At 38.1% G+C, this 17,687-nt stretch overlaps 1 protein-coding gene across 11 annotated transcripts in view; it reads right to left on the bottom strand.

The window, feature by feature from the left end:
* Positions 1–17,687, bottom strand: part of DYM (dymeclin) — a 226,070-nt gene that overhangs the window by 57,311 nt on the left and 151,072 nt on the right. For all 11 annotated transcript variants that reach the window (XM_062611731.1, XM_062611742.1, XM_062611737.1 and 8 more), the window contains one exon: positions 10,224–10,326. In XM_062611731.1, the coding sequence (XP_062467715.1) occupies positions 10,224–10,326 (103 nt within the window). The remainder of the gene's footprint in view (positions 1–10,223; positions 10,327–17,687) is intronic.

Here is a 17,687-nt window from a genome sequence, read left to right as displayed (position 1 = left end):
AAATGGTTTCTAACAACTTCTTCATGTTCCAGTTCAGACAGATCTGAGAGGCAATTTGACAGGTGCACAGTTTTATGCATGACTTTATCCACGGTCTATAGCACACTATCTTCCTCTTACCATTTCTTTCAAAATCACTGTCTTGATTTACCTTCATTTCTATTGCTTTCCCTGTCTGTCTATCCAATTCCAAACCACAGATATCTGCAGAGAAGGAATCTAAATATCTGTTATGATATTTTTTAATAACTATTTACTACTCTTAAATATAAATGGATTGATTTTTTTCCTTTTTTTTTTAACCACTAAAAATGTTCCAAAACATCACTGGTTAGCCCTTGTAAAATACAAATGAGATGTATTTGGGAACAGAAGGTGCAACATCAGAAATTTCTCATGTTTCACCAATACCTTGTATTTCTATATCTCCTACAGAAAAGCAGCGTAAAGAGATTCCAACTCCAATTAAGCATTTAGTACCAAACAGCCTAAAAGTTCTGAACAGTCTTCCTTCTGCATCCACTTCCTTTGCTTTATATGGCTGCATGTTTAAAAAAAGGAAATCAGTTATCATAAACTGAGATGTTTATAACATATGGTAACATACTTCTGGTTTTTAAGCACTACATTTTTCAATCAAAACCTGGCTTTAGGAATACTACAAGTTTGGTTTACTACATTGTTGAAATACACAGCAGCTACAAAAATAAATCCTGCTCTCTGGAGAGCTACTGCATTGGGTTTTTTTTTTTTTGTCTATGGAGGTTTGACAAAGATGAAGCATGCAGAGCAATCAACTTCTCCTTTAAAGCCTTGAACAACCCATTCATGTGAATGAGGCAGCAGGAAGTGTCCAATGACCAAATCAGCAAAGATCACAGAATCCCAGACTGGTTTGGTTTAAAAGGGTCCTTGAAGCTCCTCCAGCTCCAACCCCTGCCACGGGCAGGGACCCCTTCCACTGGAGCAGCTTGCTCCAAGCCCCTGTGTCCAACCTGGCCTTGAACACTGCCAGGGATGGGGCAGCCACAGCTTCTCTGGGCACCCTGTGCCAGCGCCTCAGCACCCTCACAGGGAAGAGCTTCTGCCTAAGAGCTCATCTCAGTCTCCCCTCGGGCAGGTTAAAGCCATTCCCCTTGGCCTGTCCCTACATCCCTTGTCCCAAGCCCCTCTCCAGGTTTCCTGCAGCCCCTTCAGGCACTGGAGCTGCTCTCAGGTCTCCCCTTCAGGAGCCTTCTCTTCTCCAGGCTGCCCCAGCCCAGCTCTCTCAGCCTGGCTCCAGAGCAGAGCTGCTCCAGCCCTCGCAGCATCTCCATGGCCTCCTCTGGCCTCGCTCCAACAGCTCCACGTCCCTCTTGTGCTGCTGCCCCAGAGCTGGATCAGGACTGCAGGGGGGGTCTCCCCATAGCACAGCAGAGGGGCAGGATCCCCTCCCTGAGCTGCTGCTCACGCTCTGGGGGTACAGCAGAGGACACGGGGGGGTGGTTCTGGGCTCAAGTGCTCACTGAAGCCAGGTCATGGGGAGAAACCAGTGATGCTGAAACATCGGTACTGCTACTTCTTTCATTCAAGCACTTCAAAATTTGTGATCAGACCAGACTGAGTACATGTTGGCTAACAATGAGGTTAGAAACCGTATTTGCAGAAAGGACTTTGCAGAAATATACTGCAAAGGACATCTCTTAGTAAGATGTCACATATTTAAGCTACAGCTTACGCTGTATCATACCTCAGGCCCTTCTAAAATCCCAGTATTGTATCAGGCTTCCAGCTCTTCCAAATGGAACACAAGCAGATGCTCAGTAGAAAGATCAGCATGCAAGATTATACAGCTTCATCTGGGAGGACATGAAGGGACCCTGAGACAGTGCTCATCCTTTTCTGAAATGAGCACTCACTACTTCTTTAGATTAATCAAGTTTGCTTTTAAGGACACTTGTTTAAGTGACCTTAACAAAAACATGTCCTTTGAGTATAAAAATGCAAAAGACAAGACATTATTTATACTCTTTACTGCAAAAATGATGGTAAGGCTCTAAAAAGTAATATATAAACCTGTATAACTATTAAAGGAGGCAAAAGAATTAAAAAATGCTGTGTTAATGCTTGGCTTTCTTCAAATGTGTGATGACCAAGATAATGGGCTTTTTAAAAGGCTTCTGTAGACATTTGTATTGCTAATGTCAGAAATTCTTCCCACTTCTTTCAAGTTATTCTTGCGTCTCCTAAATCTGAAGAATGGAAAAGTTTCAGTCAGATGAGCGTAAGATGCTGCTGCCACACAAATTGTCTTTTGTTTGTTTGGGTTTGTCTTTTTTTTTTTAATGTAGCAATGTTCTTTAATTTCTTTAATTCTTAAAATCTTTAATTCTGAATTCTAATTAATTTAATTCTAAAATAAAATTATTTTCCAAAATACTGAGAATTTCTAAGTGAAATAAGGCTTCACACCGTATACATAACATAAATACCCGACACCAGTCAGACTTTCTGTGGAACTCCTGATGAAAGAAAAACATACTTTTGCAGAACATCCTGATGCTATTTAATATATTCATTCCCAAATCCTTCAACCACAAACATATTACTAAACACAAAATAATGCAAACACCAACTGCAAGTAATTCAGTCCTTCATACTAATATAAAGAAGTTTAAACAGACTGACCTTCACCAACATATTTATCTTAGGAATTTTGGATAGTCATTTCTGATAAGGAGCATTTTCTCTGAGAAGTTTCAAATTCAGGTCAAGGAAAGAACTGATGATGAATTCAGATAGAACTGCAGAATTTGGCTATCACTCAATAGAAAAGCTTGCTTTAGATTTGGGTTAGGTTGGTTATTTCAGTCTATTCTGAAACTGCTATTTTTTATGATATAAAAATAGGGGGATTAGGTAGGAGTAATATTCTTTAAAATATAATTAATCAGAAGAAGGGTATGACTAATATTTAGAAAATATATTTATAGGCCTTTGGCTCAATAACGTACTGGAGACAAGCATACTCAAGAGTAATTGAAGATGTTACTTCTGCTCAGAAGCGATCAACTCAGAGTAATCAAAGAGAAGGCAATTTAGTGCAGAACAAGATGATTCTCCTATTAAATGCAACTTAAATTGCTAGAACCCACATGCCATACACATGCCATTGAACTATTAGATTGCTTTACTATACATTACTTCAAACTATCAGTAAACAACATCCTAAAAAAAAAATCCTGTATAATCATATTTGAAGTTTATTAGAGAAAAAAATGACCTAAAAATTCACACACACACACAAGTTTTTTTTTTAACAATGCATGACTAATGAAATAAAAAAAATCCCATTTAGTTACTTAGAGATATATAAAAACGGAAGAATATACAGACAAAAAGAACACCAACGAGACATAGGCAGTGCTTTTGGTTAAAAGTTCTGAATTTGGTTTCTGAGTTCTGAATAAACATTATGACAGAATCAACTCCCTTAGCTCCCCCCACCTCTCGCATTTGATAAATATGGACACATCTCAAGTGGGAGCCCTGATTTAATCCCGTAAAATTTTCCATTCTTCTCATTCTGAATACAGAATTTTCCATTCTGTATTCAGTTCTACAGCTAAACAGTAATATGCATTTTATACATTCACAGCAGTTACCACTAAGCAGTGTTTTTACAGACTACCAGCTACATAATGTTAATCGTACTAACTCTATTATGGCAGACCAGTTTATTTGGAAGTGGGTTTAATTTCATTTCTGCATCATTACTAGAGTCATCAGATCATCGCAGGGAAGACTTCCTATTTCTTCAGGATAGCACGCATTTATAGGAAAATGTTTATGTCTGGTGGCAGAGTTCTGCATTAAACCAGATAATTAGAAAAAATCAGACAGAGCTGCAGCATACCTAATGTAGCATTAGAATTATAGAACATACTCAAGCATACAGAATCATAGAACATATTCTAGGACTCCAAACATCATAACATTTATTTACAGTTCAAATATTGGTCACATTGATAGTGAATGAAATACTTGTTTGCTTCATATAATACAGACTAAAATAATTAACTTATTTGCACAGGATCCTTCATAAAAAAATATGTCTGTATCACAAGATCCCACAACCTCAACTGAAATATCAAACTATTACATGAAAGAACTCCAGCAGTGCCATGAAAGGGACAGAAGAAGATTTATATGACTATGTACTGGCAGAAAAATATATTGGACAAAAAATTTTAATCTACAGCTGTTAATATTACAGATTTCTAGAATATTAGTTTTGCTTTAGTTGTTTAGCAAGGCCAAAACTAAACTGAATATAGAGCTGACATCAGCTTTTTGAATATATGGTACTATCATGTTTCCTCCACTCTAATGTAAAATTTATAGATTTTAGATTGGTTTCATTATGTTTAGAAGACAGGTTCACACCTTATTTTACCTATTCTTTAGCAACTCCAAATTTCTAAGATAAATACAGAGCCCTTACTTACAAAAGACAATTTTCTCCTAGGGACTAAATGAAACATAGGAACCTCTTAACATCTACCCATGTATAGGAGGGTGATTAGGTTGATACTCTGTTGGAGAAACTAAAATGAAGAACTATTTACGAAGTACTCACAGCTTTGAACATAATCAACTGCAATAACAAGATATGAGTTACAAAAAGAAAAAAAATTCTTTTTGTTGAAACCACTTTTGTAATACTGCTTTTTAATAACCCTCATAATGGCCGAATTAGAAGGACCCCAACCGAAGTCATTCATCCCACATAAAACAAACATTGCTTTTTCTTCTTAGCTTTGTTTTACAAGCTACATTATTTCCAGATGACGCTTGAGGGGCCTAGGAGTTTCAAGAATTAGATGCTTAAACAGGCAGCTGCTTTCTATTTACCATATAAATCAAGGATAAATCAAAGAAGAACCTAAATATTGGACTTCATTTAGCCCATTATGCAGCACAAACTGAGAGGGAAAAGGAAAAAGAAAATATAGAAATCTCATTACTCAAATGCAAAGTTTTATTTTCATTATTAAGACGAGAGAAAAGCTCAATGACACTCGCAGAATTCCAAGCCTCCATGTAACACACTAGCTCCACACAGCAGGTAGATTTAACTGGATTGGTAAGGAGCCAGGAAAAGAGTCAGCTGAGATTGGGAACTCTCACAGTACCACCAGGCTTTGCTACTGCAGGGTTTATAAATACATATAAACACACTCACATATACACAGACACAGTTCACTGCATTCATAATCTTTACATTTTTCCCTTTGAATTGCCACCATGTATTTATTTTTATACCGTAACTAACAGGGAAACAACAGATTTTAAAGGATAGCTCTTCATGCATTCACAGGAGCACATATGCAACACAAGAAGTCCAACACTGTATTACGTTGTTTTAATCACCAACAATATTCCTCCACTATCAAAGTGCTGTTTAAGTGACAGTCCTTCATATGAAATAATTGAAGATACTGGCAGTAAGTGGGATTATTTTTAGAATTTTTCCTAATACATTTATGCTTCATCTGCATAGAACAATGCATTTTCTTACAGCCAATAATTCAGAAGGTAAAAATAAAGTTAAATTGAACTATTACTTTCCTTTGTGGCTAGTGATCATCTTACCTACGCTATTTTCTGTGAATATTATTCTGTTAAAGCAACTGGAGGCTGTTGTAAAACCCCCATGGATGGCAGAGAGGACTCCCAGCAGACAACACCATGGGGTGCTCAGAAATGTGACCCCTACCCAGGGTGTTGAGTGATTCTCAGAGTGTGCTCCAAGGAGTTTTCATTTAACTACTAAGCCTTCACACCCACCACCAGTAAACAAGAGTTTGGGCTCCCACAGACATAAAATCCCTCGTCCCTGTGTTGCATTAGATGATGTTGAAATAAATTCAGAAACCAAACCAAAAGCTGTGTATCCAAATACAGACTCAAGTGATGACGCATGCCAAACTATTTGAATCTAGAACTATTCCTACATTTATTTATTTCATTTTCCTCAACTTTTGCATTAAGAAAAGACTGCTTTCTTACATCAGCAAGAGAATTCTGAACCTCTGACATAAGCTTTCCAAAATACAAAATTTATTCTCCTCTTCTCCATCCCTTCCCTTCCTAGAAATAGTTAAGGGGAATCCTTCGTTACCAGCTATAGTATAATAAGCACTGAACTGCTCAAAAATCATAACGCCATGAAATCCTTAAAAAGCAACTGTTTAGGTAGTTGGCAGCTCCAACAATAGGTTTGAAATGGTGCATTCCAAGGCAAGCTAGCATGCCTCCAGTTATGCTGTTCAGTATCTATGATTTAACAAATTACATTAGATGCTAATAAAATTAAAGCCCCCAAAACCAAAACCAAAACCCCACTGATATGTTCACTTAAGTAATTTGTCTTCATTTGAAATAAGCAAAATTCTTAATATTTCACTGTAAGTTTTCCGGTTTGTTAAAGGTTTTGGAAAATGTGCTTTCATTGAATGCAAGAAAGTAATGAAAAAACTTAATTAGATTTTTCCCATTTCTTCAAGTCTGGAGATACTTGCAGACAAAGACAACTTGCCCCAAGTGTGGCATTTCAAAACAGGTCATTGCTGCTCTGAAAATAATGCTTACCAATAAAGCTTATGAAATATCTAGTATATGGAATAGCATGAGAATGAGGCTAACCAAGAATCCTGTCTCCAAGGTAATGGTTTGATGATGGGGTTTCTTCTCTCTTCCCTGCTGGCTTCTCCATCCTGCTCCTGAATCCTACTCCACTGACAACAGTTTATCAGGAAAGGATCAGGAAATTGGTCTAGCCCTAATAAATTAAAACAATTTGCTCTTTTCTTTTTTAAAGCCCATAAAACGTAAATAAGAACAATATAAAAGCCAACTGGGTTAGTTCCTTATCCTAGTTCACAGCAAGGTATCAGAAGCTTTGTTGGCACACCAAGGACATGATGGTAGTCTGCAGTAGATAAAAAAGACTGTAGGAAACATGGTAAAGGAAGATCCCAGTATATATTCTTACCACCATCAACCACCACCATCTTAGGGACTGAATAGTAGGTCAGAAACTTCAGTTTTTGAGTAGAAACACTACTACTGCTGGAGGCATGCATCTTGTCCACTCTCCATTTGTTGCCCTTGTATGTGTGTGTCACAGCTTGGGCACACTGTGTAACCACACTCAAAATCACAGAACCTCTCTATCGTATGGTGTTCACAATGGACAGCACTCAGTTCAAGATCACTGACGCTGCCTTCTCCTTTCTAAATCCTTCTTGGCCCTAAGAAGAACATAACCATAACTTGTTTTCTGATGTCTAGTACTCACAAATGAGTAGAAAGACCTCAAGACAAGACCTTAAGCAACCTGGAATTTTATGTGTGATTCAACCCTTGTGACTCTTGGGTCACGCAAATTCACTTTTGAACTTACAGAACACAGTAGGAAAAAACCGATTTCTACATTAAAGTGAATTAAAAATCCATGGGAAATACAAAGACATATTTGATTGGTCTGAATGAAACCTGTGAAGAGAATAGCTTACTCGGCAATCCTCCTCCTGTCTAGACATAAATCTGGGCAGAGCAGGCAATCTTGGAATCTATCCCAGCATGGAGCTAAAGAAAGGGATCAATGGTAGAACGAGCTGCAGGACTTCAGACCCTTAAATTATCTCAGTTCCTAAATTCTTCACTATTCTTAAGGACAACACAAACACAGGCTTTCAGAAGCAGAATACTCTGAAGTAATGAAATCTGGCCTATTTAGGCAACTGACTATGCCTCAGATTGAGCTGGAAAATTAGGAATTTGGAATAAAAAAAAAAAAAAGGCAAAAAGCCATGCATAAAAGCATATAGTCTTCTTCCAGAATACAGGCCACAAACTTCAGTGATTTTACTCTCCCCTACAATATTTCCAGCCGCTCTCCTCCTCTCCCTCCCTCTGTTATACCAACAATAAAAGGGCAGAAATTCAGTAAACTATCTAAGTCTCTGGGCTGTATTCCAAGTGCTTCCCTAGTACTCCTCCAGCATTTCTCAGCTGTCTCCATCTGCAAGGGGATAACTTTGTACAGAGAGCATGTTAGGTCTTTCCTTAGCTGCAGCTTAGTTCGCATCCAGCGAGTTAAAAAGAAGTACAAAACCTACATAATATTTTTCAAGGACCAAATTCTTCCACATTCTCCAAAATACGCATATACAGATCTTCACATTTTTGTAAATAAATGCATGCACACATAGATACTTATTTATATGTGCTCTTTCACAAACACATGTCTGTATTATCCTGCTTTCTTTCCTCTGAACAGTGGGGATGGTAATCTGTCTGTCTAGGGAAGAAAACATAATAAAATCAATCTCCTCCTCCTGACAACTGGACACGTACAATAGCAGCGCCTGTATACAAGGGGGACCCTGTATAACCCTAACACAAGTTAGAGTTAAAAACTTCACCTCCCTCCTCTAGGCATCTGAAGATGCTAGACAGCTATTTAACCAAGAGCCCATGATGTTAGTGCAGCTTAGTTTCAAAATACACAGCCCTTAGCATCAATTCCAGCTTATGGAACCTATCTTCCCATAAACCCAGCCCCAAGCACCTACTCCAACCCCCTCTGGGCTGTGAGTCCACATGCTCTGCAGAATCATCTCATGGTATGACATATGGTGTAATGCATTTCAGGTATCAAAACACATCACCTCCACCAAAGCAGCCTCCTTTTGCCCTGGAACCCAACTGAAGCATCATAGCTCTCCAGACAGCTCAATAAAGAGCCATGAGACTACAGGAGGAGTTTGAATGACTAGCTGTTTGTAACTGCTCAAGCTGGAACCTGGTATGACACCAGGCTTAATCACCTCTGAGAAATACAGCCCTAAGATCCTTATCAACCATAACATTCAAAAATGCACAAAGCACCCAAAATACTTCAGTCCTCACAGCTGTGGAAGTCCTTACACTATGAGCCTCTACTCCTTGAGAAGCAAACCCATGGGAAAGGGACACCGAGTCCTCTCCAAGGTGTCTGAAGTCTTTCAGATGTTCATGTCCGTGCAGATGGAAGAGTTTTATGCTGCTTGTGTACTGCCTTACTGGAAAAACAGAAGGGGGATCTTCTGCTCTTTAACCACAGACCAACTTGAGGGGGTTCCTGCTGCAATGATTCAAGTTCCAAAAATAAAAGGTCAGACAGCAGCTTTTGGGTGAGAAAAGAAGCCCCAAAACCACAAGTGTTGTAAGGAGCTTCACATGAATTAGGGCATGGTAAGGCAGCAGGAATACACAGGGAAATCCTGCAATTCATTTGATTTATAAACCCACGAGTCTCTGAATAATAAAGTGCCTCTAGTTTCTATGCTGCGTGTCAGCAATAACAGCTAAAAGGTGCAGGTTAAGAAACCCGGTTAGTTAAATTAGACTGAAGTCATTAAACTATTATACCAAATTATCTTTTTGAGGTATTCTTATACTGTTAGCGCAATATGATATGTAAAATCTTGGGCAGGCATGTCCCGGAACATGTAATAACACTAAAAATAAAACTCTTGTTAGATTTTCCTCCTCAACTGATAAAACAGCCCTCTTTTTTTTACACACAATTGCAGTAAGAGTTCAAATGAGTGCAAACCAAAGATACTTCAGTACTACAAAGATATTATTCAAGTCCTTGGAAGACGTCTGCTTCTTGTACCGAAACTAGAGATTTTCCAACAAGCCATGCAATTAAATTACAAAATTGTTGCTTGCTTGTGGGTATTGGCTCAGCAAACTGACAAGTACTGTGTGTATCCATGTATTCAGAACACACTAATCTGCCCCATGACTGCAGTACTCCCCCAAATGCCCACTGGGAATTGTTTTCAATCACTTTCAGGCATTTTAACATACTGCGGATGCCAAAGCCCCGTTCTTAAATCTAACATTTTTAGCTGTATAATTTAAATATCCTGAAATCCAAATGGCTTGAAAATTGCAAGTTGACATGGTACAGTAAGTGTCTCAGCTATGAAAAGCTGTGGTTTTGTTTTACCATTTGTAAGTGTAACATTGGGATGTTTTTCAGACATGACATCATTCATACAGGTTCCGGTATTTTGATGTCGCTGGTTGCTTAGCTGTCACACATTTTGATAAATCTTTGCAGATTTAGTGATGTACCACTTCTGTTTTGAAGCACCTACTAAAACATTAAGTTTGATACTCACATAATCAGGAAGTGGAGAGTCATTTGAACCAACGGAACCTCTCAAGGACTGCGTGGCTTGTTCCAGCACTTTGTTGTGTTTTTTAGACAGCAAAGAAAATAAACTAGAGGGGGAAAAAAAAAAGGAAAAAAAATTATAAAATAACTGAGACTGTCCAGTCAGAAGAAATGTTTTATTATATATGCAAGATTTTTAGAATGCAATGCAAAACAGTTAAAGAATTTATTATTTAAGACCTGTGCTAAACAACAACAGAATGTGAATTTGAAATATTCTATACAAAAATTATATGAACAACATTATATGTTCATGGTTAAATTCTTGAAAGTCAAACTGTAACAGAAGGAATGGCATACATGCAATTTTAGTTTGTAACTACTGTGTGTTCACTAAAATGCAATTTTTAAGCGCAGCACCTCATGCAATATATCCTTAAGCATCTTGTGTATTATTAATTTCATTAATCTAATTGCTTAGTACAGGAAGAATCCAAGTATATGCCAGAAGCTTTGGGTATTTGAAGGCTGCCTTTTTGCATTTTACTAGCATATATTATTTTCAAATTTATTTTAGCTTAAGTCAAGGAATAAGGCATTACTTAGCTTTATAAATAATAAAGCATTACCTCAGCTTTATAAATAATCTGTGAAATCAGGGGCCCACATGCATACAGAGAAAAAAACTTTTTTTTATGCACTTTGAAAACAAGCATGGCGACAGCACTCATAGAGGTTGGTATAATCTTGATATATAAGGAGAATGTAACTTGACTGTAATGGTGAAGGAGAGATGATATGCAAGATGTAATGAAGCAGTGGACAAAGGCCACCAGCTAGTGTTCAGCAGCTTCAAGGAGTCAGATGCTTCCGTAAAGCCACTGAATACCTCAAACATGGGTTTCAACTCACAGATAACACTCCCCATCTTGGTATAGGTTATATATTTGAAGTCTTTCTGTGCTTGTCTTTTTGGAGCATGACAAGACTCCTGTTAGGCTTTTCCAAGGATGACTCTCTTGGTCCTCAGAGGGTAAGAAGGTTGACTTGAGAAATAAGTACCAACAAAATTCACCAATGCCTGAGCGTGCTGCTCCTGAAGTTGGTTACACTTGTTGCTGGATAAGGAGCAGTGGCAACTCCTTGTTCACCAGATTCAGTCACAAAATATTAAAGCCAGTTTAGTAATTTAAAAAAGTGGCAAAATATTACCTCAGTGTTATATTCTTGATAGCCTAATATATCTTGGAATTAAGGACAGCTTCAGCGCTCGGAAGCACACGTTTGGAAAGCTTTCCTGCCCAAGAAATGATGCTTAGCATTTGAAGAAGCCCTCTTAATTTTATTTTGGTTCATTTTATTTTATTTTTTTACTTAAAAAAAGATCATTGATATTGCATCCTTCATAGATGGTAGTGGATTGCTTGGAGTATAAGCACTCATCCCCTCATTGCTAGTCAAGGGCCCCAGGAAAAGGCTTTTCCAACGCTCCTCACCACCACAAGGAATTAGTTAATGCTTCTCAAGACCAAATCCTATCCCTCAAGAGCCAACTCACTAAATTCCACTTCCTCCCGACACATCTTCAGTTAGATATTTTGTGAACAGATAAACAACTTCTTTTCAAGGACAACTTCTGCCATGCTTCAAGATATCTGACTAACCCATGCAAGAGGCCTTGAGTAGGTTCAAAGTTCAGGTAGGGTCTGCCTGCATGAGGAACAGCATAGAGATGTCATGGCCAAACCAACGTCAGTACCATGGCTGCCCAGATCCTGATTGGACAAGGACCCTATCGCTTGCGTGATGATAATCGCAACTGGACTGATAAGGCAAGAACATCAGATGAGAATGCAAGGCCTATGAGGTGGTTACGGGTTTAGAACATTTAGTGTTTTCAGGATAACAACACATTTAATGTCATGAAAACCAGAATCTTGTTCTTATCTACAGGGTATCCAATACAGCCTCGACAACATGTGTCATTCCGAATGTCAACTTCCCACTCATTCACAGCTGTTGGTCAAAACTAGCAGGACATTCCCTGTCGAAAAGGGAAGATGTATTAGCAGGCTTTCCACCTTTTCCCCTCTGATAATCTGCTATTGCGTTTGTGGTCTGAAATCTCGGTTCAAATCAAAATTTGGATTTGCGAAGTAGTCCTTGGTCTGAAACAGAAGCACCGCTTTTCCCATCATTGTTATTCTTGAAGGCTCATATTGCAGAGACACTGTCATCAGCACCATCTAGTGCTGTGGAGACAGAATAATCGGTTAAAACCAACCTGGTGATGCTTAGGGGTGTGTGAACAGTAAGAACAGATTAAATCTGGTGTCTGTCTGCTTCAGAAGATACAGATAATTTCACAAAGAGGAAGAATTTGGAATAAAAAGGATTTCCAACTAGTAGATTCTTCTCCAAAATACATACAGCATTTTGGCTATAAAGGAAATTTAAATACAAACAGTGGCATGAGATCAGGATTCGGAATAGTGCATTTATTAAATACATGTGAAGAGGAAAATGCACATCCACTGGTATTCTGCATGGAACTGCAGTGGCAAAGAGCAAATTTATTTTCTCTGGCAGAAATGTGGAGAACTGGGAAAAAGAAAAGAAAAGGCCTTAAGACTATTTCTTTATATCGTATTTTTGCTTCCTTAAATATTTCCCTGCTGCCCAGAACACCAATATTCAGGTTAAAAAAACTCAACACAATTTTCTTCTTCATAAACTGGCTACCCTTCTCAAAGAACATGAGGAGCATGATGGCAGGGACACGTAGGAAGGGATTTTTCATACTGAGAATAAAATTGTAGAGAACTGCACCAAGACCAAACTCAAAAATAGCTCTGCAGAAACACTACAACTAAACAGAAAATGTCAATTAAGTGATGAATTTGGAGCTGTGAAGGAAGCAGTGCTGCCTCCTAAAATGATGTAAAACTTCGCCACCAAGCAATTCTCTTCTTACTCTGCCTCTATCTCTGCCTCTAAAAACCACCTTGATAAATATCAACTTCATTTTTAAAGTATCAGATTTAGTTACAACCCTCAAAAGGCACTTGCATGAAATTTAGCTCATAAATATCTTTCATCATCACTAAATACTGCCTTTTAAAAGAGATGGTTCATTTTGATGCAGTTACCTCTTCAGTGTCTCTAAGTTTCTGGGCTTTACTTTGACTTTTAAAGCATGAACAATGATTAAAAACAGGCAACAATGTTTTACAACAAGGTTGTGTCCACCCCCCACAATGAGGTACAAGAGACAAGTGCTAGTTTGTGCAGAGGTGGAAATTAAGACTTTCTCCCAAATTCCCCTCTCATGTCTTAGTCACACTTCCATTTCTGCCACACTAAAAATCAAGCTGAGATCAAATATAAAGATACAGATAATAAGTACATGGTCACAGAGGGCAGCCTGCACACGCTGACAAGAACATGGATTTTTCGACCAGAATATTTTTCCTCTTTCTTCTCTTCTTCTCCATTGACTGTCAGACAGGCTATGGACCTCCACAGCCCTTCAATTTCACCCATTATCGACATTCTATATCAATAACAAGTTCTGAACAGAACAATTTAAAATTCCTGGTACCTCAACCCAGCTCTCAGTCTCAGAAGTACTTATGGATCAGTGTTTAGCAAGGAAAATAACAGGCTGGAACAACGTCAAGATCAAGTTAACAGCTGGCATCCATTACACATCATCAAATCACACCACGGATGAGCTCAACCAACGTGGAAGATTCAAGGCTGAACAAAAGTCTCAAGGTCTTGTGTTTCCGATTTTTAGGAATAAGAAAGCACTAGTTTCTTAACTCCCTCTACACAGATGAAGTTTTTAATTTAACACAAGGCTGAACTTCGATCAATAAGAAAATGATTACAGACTAAACAGTAATGGTTGCTTAAATACAAGTGATTTGATTATGTGTTATTTGCACACACAATAAAATTCAAACCAGTAATATATGAACATAATGCCTTCAAAAAGCCAAATCGAGAAAGCCTGTAGATCAGGGGACAAAAAGAAGAAAAAAGAAAAAGAAAAAAGTCAATAAGGGGAACGCATTTAGCAACTTAATTTCTTCATCGTCCACCAAAAATCACAAGCCAAGAATCATGAACAACACAAAAAAGTGTTCTGCAAGTTCGGCAGAAAGTCTGATTTACAGCAGATTGAAACAGCTCATTAAGTAGACTTCTCACATTAAAAAAAAAGTAATGTATAGAATGGAACTTTTGTAACTAAAATTTAGAAAAAAGGGGAATTAAAATAAGAAGTAAATCCAAAGTTGGAATTTGCAAAAAACTAGACCTTTCTAAAAGCTTTGGACCACGAGAAAGGAAGGGACTAGTGCACTTTCTTTTAAGAAACTATATAGGATGCCCCAAGATAATGACATGCCAGTTAAACCTCAGCATAACAATGGAACAGTGATTGTGAGACTCATTCAAGGGACAGTATCACTGGCATCGATAAACAGACCTTGTCAAGCACAATCAGCACAAGTTCAATGAAACCAGAAATAAAATAAAGCATAACAGTAACCCTGTTGTGATGGGCGTCTAACCATCATTTATATGACATGCATCCTGTGTGCAGATTTCACAAAGATGGCTTGGAAACACGAATGTTCAGAAAAGAATTGGGTTAGTAATTATTAAACCAGAAAACATACCTCTCTATGACACGCTCAAGAAATTATTTAATGGATCTGAGAAAAGATGGATGGATGATTTGACCAAAATATGAAAATAGGCACATGGAGAGAAGTATCTTTATAGAGAACCCTTCAAGCTATTGGAAGGAGAAAGAGTTACTGAAACAGAAACTAAAGCACTGGTTCCGTGGGCACAGCTCTCTTAGAGAGGTGGCTGAAACCAGGCTTGAGGTGCAAAAAAATTCCTATTTACACTGTCGCAGCAATGGCACAGAGGAGACAAAAATCTGGGAGGAAAGAAGAGAATCTCAATACCAAAGCATGTGAGTTGAGTTTAGGCTGATGCTATGACACAAAGAAAGAGATGGGAGCCTGAAAGAAAGGGGCACTGTCAGAGAGTGGGAGACAAACTGAGCACCTTAGCAGAGGAAGGTCAGGTCAAGGAAGGTCAGATAATGATTGGACTCCTCCGAAACCCAATCACTAGTGAGCTTCTCAAGGAGGAAAATTTTCCATTACCTAGGTATTTAGAAACGTAATTTATTTGAAGCTTGGAAATTCAGATGTTCTGAATCTTTTATCCTCACTGTCCTTGTTCAGAAGCATACCACAAACAAACTGAACAGCACACAAACACAAAACACTATCTGGTGATGGAAAAAACCAGTTCCACGGATCAAAAAATTTGATGATGAATGTTCTCAGACAATTCTGCAATACTCCGTGCTGTTCCTTCTCTCTGCTCTCATATACGTGCCAAATGTACTATTGTTCTCAATTTTAAAGAACTAAATGTAAGCCCTAAACACCGAAACCATGTTATGCAAATACTCCTTAAACAATAGGGTTTTACAATGCCTGCATGAATGCCACATCATATTAGAAAAAACTCCTTTATATAGCAAGGTCTAAAAATATCTTCGTTTTGAAAGCTGACATACAAAAGTTGAAACCATACCTTAATTCCTGTACATGTAAGAAACACTTCTTGGTTTTGACCTATTTTTTAATGTATTACAGCAAAAAAGAGAGCACTATGACATGAGAACTCTACACATGCACTGGATAAGATGCCTGCACTGACATTTATTTCCAAGCAGAGGACCGGAATCACACAAGAAGCCACATCAAAACAAATGCACTATGTTGTTTCATGTGAAATACAATAAATGTGTTGTACTACAGTCCTAGATGGGGGGACTGACTGCAAGCAAGTGTAGTAGGTGCAGTTGAACAGCTTTTCTGTGGGTGACGGAGAAGTGCTCTGTAAGCACTTAAGGAACCAGGCCCAGGGAGAAATCCATTTAACATGAATAAATGCAGAAAAATCATTAGAGTCCCCAAATGCCCATGTCTACTGAAGAGCCCCTGAGGCATTTTGTGTTTGAATTATCCAAGCTGTAATAATACATAAATAGAAATAACAAGAGACAATAGCCATGGAGAATTCCCAAGGGCTATTCCCAAGTGCTCCATGGAGGGACACTGTTCTTACTTATTTAAGCCCAACTTTAATGCCTGGGAGACATGTGGGATAACCAATTAAGTTATCAAAATGCTTAACAGATAAAACCCCTGAAGTGTACTTTATACCTTTCTATCTAATCTTGTAAAGTGAAGTGTGACTAGCTTCTGCTGAACAAAGCTTTGCTATATTTACGATTAGGTCCTTCTGGCTTGTGGAGATGATGTGAAACCAAGAGACTTACAGTGTTGAGTCTTCACAAAGGTCATGGATGAAAATAAAATGGTTTGTATGGGCATCACTGATGGGCCTATTCACCAAAAGGGTATTTAAAGGATCAGGAAATGAAAATAGCTTCTCCCAGGTAGTAAAAGGTCCACATGATTCTGGTATTGCCATGTTCTGACTTTGCTGGTTGGTGATCAGACTTCTTCTGACTTTTATTGTCTACAACTCTGCCTTCTCAGCCACATGAGTTTGTGTCCCCTTGGAAACAGGCTGTGTGCCTCAGCTGCCTGCTATTTCAGGGCAAATCCCAAAGCATCACAAATTATTTTAACCCAACTTCGGTAAACAAAGGATTGCTATCCCATCCTCCTGTTAAACAGCAAGTTTTAAACACCATTCTTTTAATTCTACAGTCCTAAACTTGAACACAATAAATTAAGTACTTCAAGAAAGCTTTACTTCAAGACAAAAGCCTCTCATTAATATTAATGAGCATCCTTTTATCTGCCACTGCTTACATATGAACAGGTATCTATAATTCATGTGCTACAAAGACATTCCAAACTGTCTCCTAAAGGAATTTTCTTATTAGTAAGTAGAAAAACACGCAGTCGCCAAACACGCGTGCCAAAAGTATATACGCAAATTCAGAAGCAACCTAGAACAATTAATGGAGGCTTTGCATTAATAAACAGGATTTTCTGCTAAAATGTAATCAAAAAGAAACGAGAATAAAAAATGGAAGCAAGGAATTTGATGTGGTGAGGCAGAAATAAATATTTATAAAAGTAAGCTGAGAGTTTAATTTGCAGAAAGAAATGTATTTTTCAACTGAAGGCATGAATTGTTAGGCAGCTCATGGCCACTTTCCAACAAATGTTGGGAAATCGATGCTCCTATTGCTAGAGAAGTAAAAAAACAGAAAGCAGTAAAATCCCTCCCCAGTATAATTTCATTCCTTTTTTATGGCATGTCAAATGTGCTTGTGATTCCACTTAAAAGACAGAGTCATGCAGGGATGAGGAGCAACACCTAGAAACAACATCTTCCTAACTCCATGTTGTATTAAAGTATAAACTCAATAACCAGCCTGTATTAAAGTATA

Source organism: Pezoporus occidentalis, unplaced genomic scaffold (genome assembly GCF_034315485.1).
Source record: "Pezoporus occidentalis ecotype Australia unplaced genomic scaffold, CSIRO_AGI_Poc_V1 ctg157, whole genome shotgun sequence".
Lineage (NCBI taxonomy): Eukaryota > Metazoa > Chordata > Aves > Psittaciformes > Psittacidae > Pezoporus > Pezoporus occidentalis.
The sequence above is the reverse complement of the archived record's forward strand: the minus strand, read 5'-3'. Positions and strand labels throughout refer to the sequence as shown.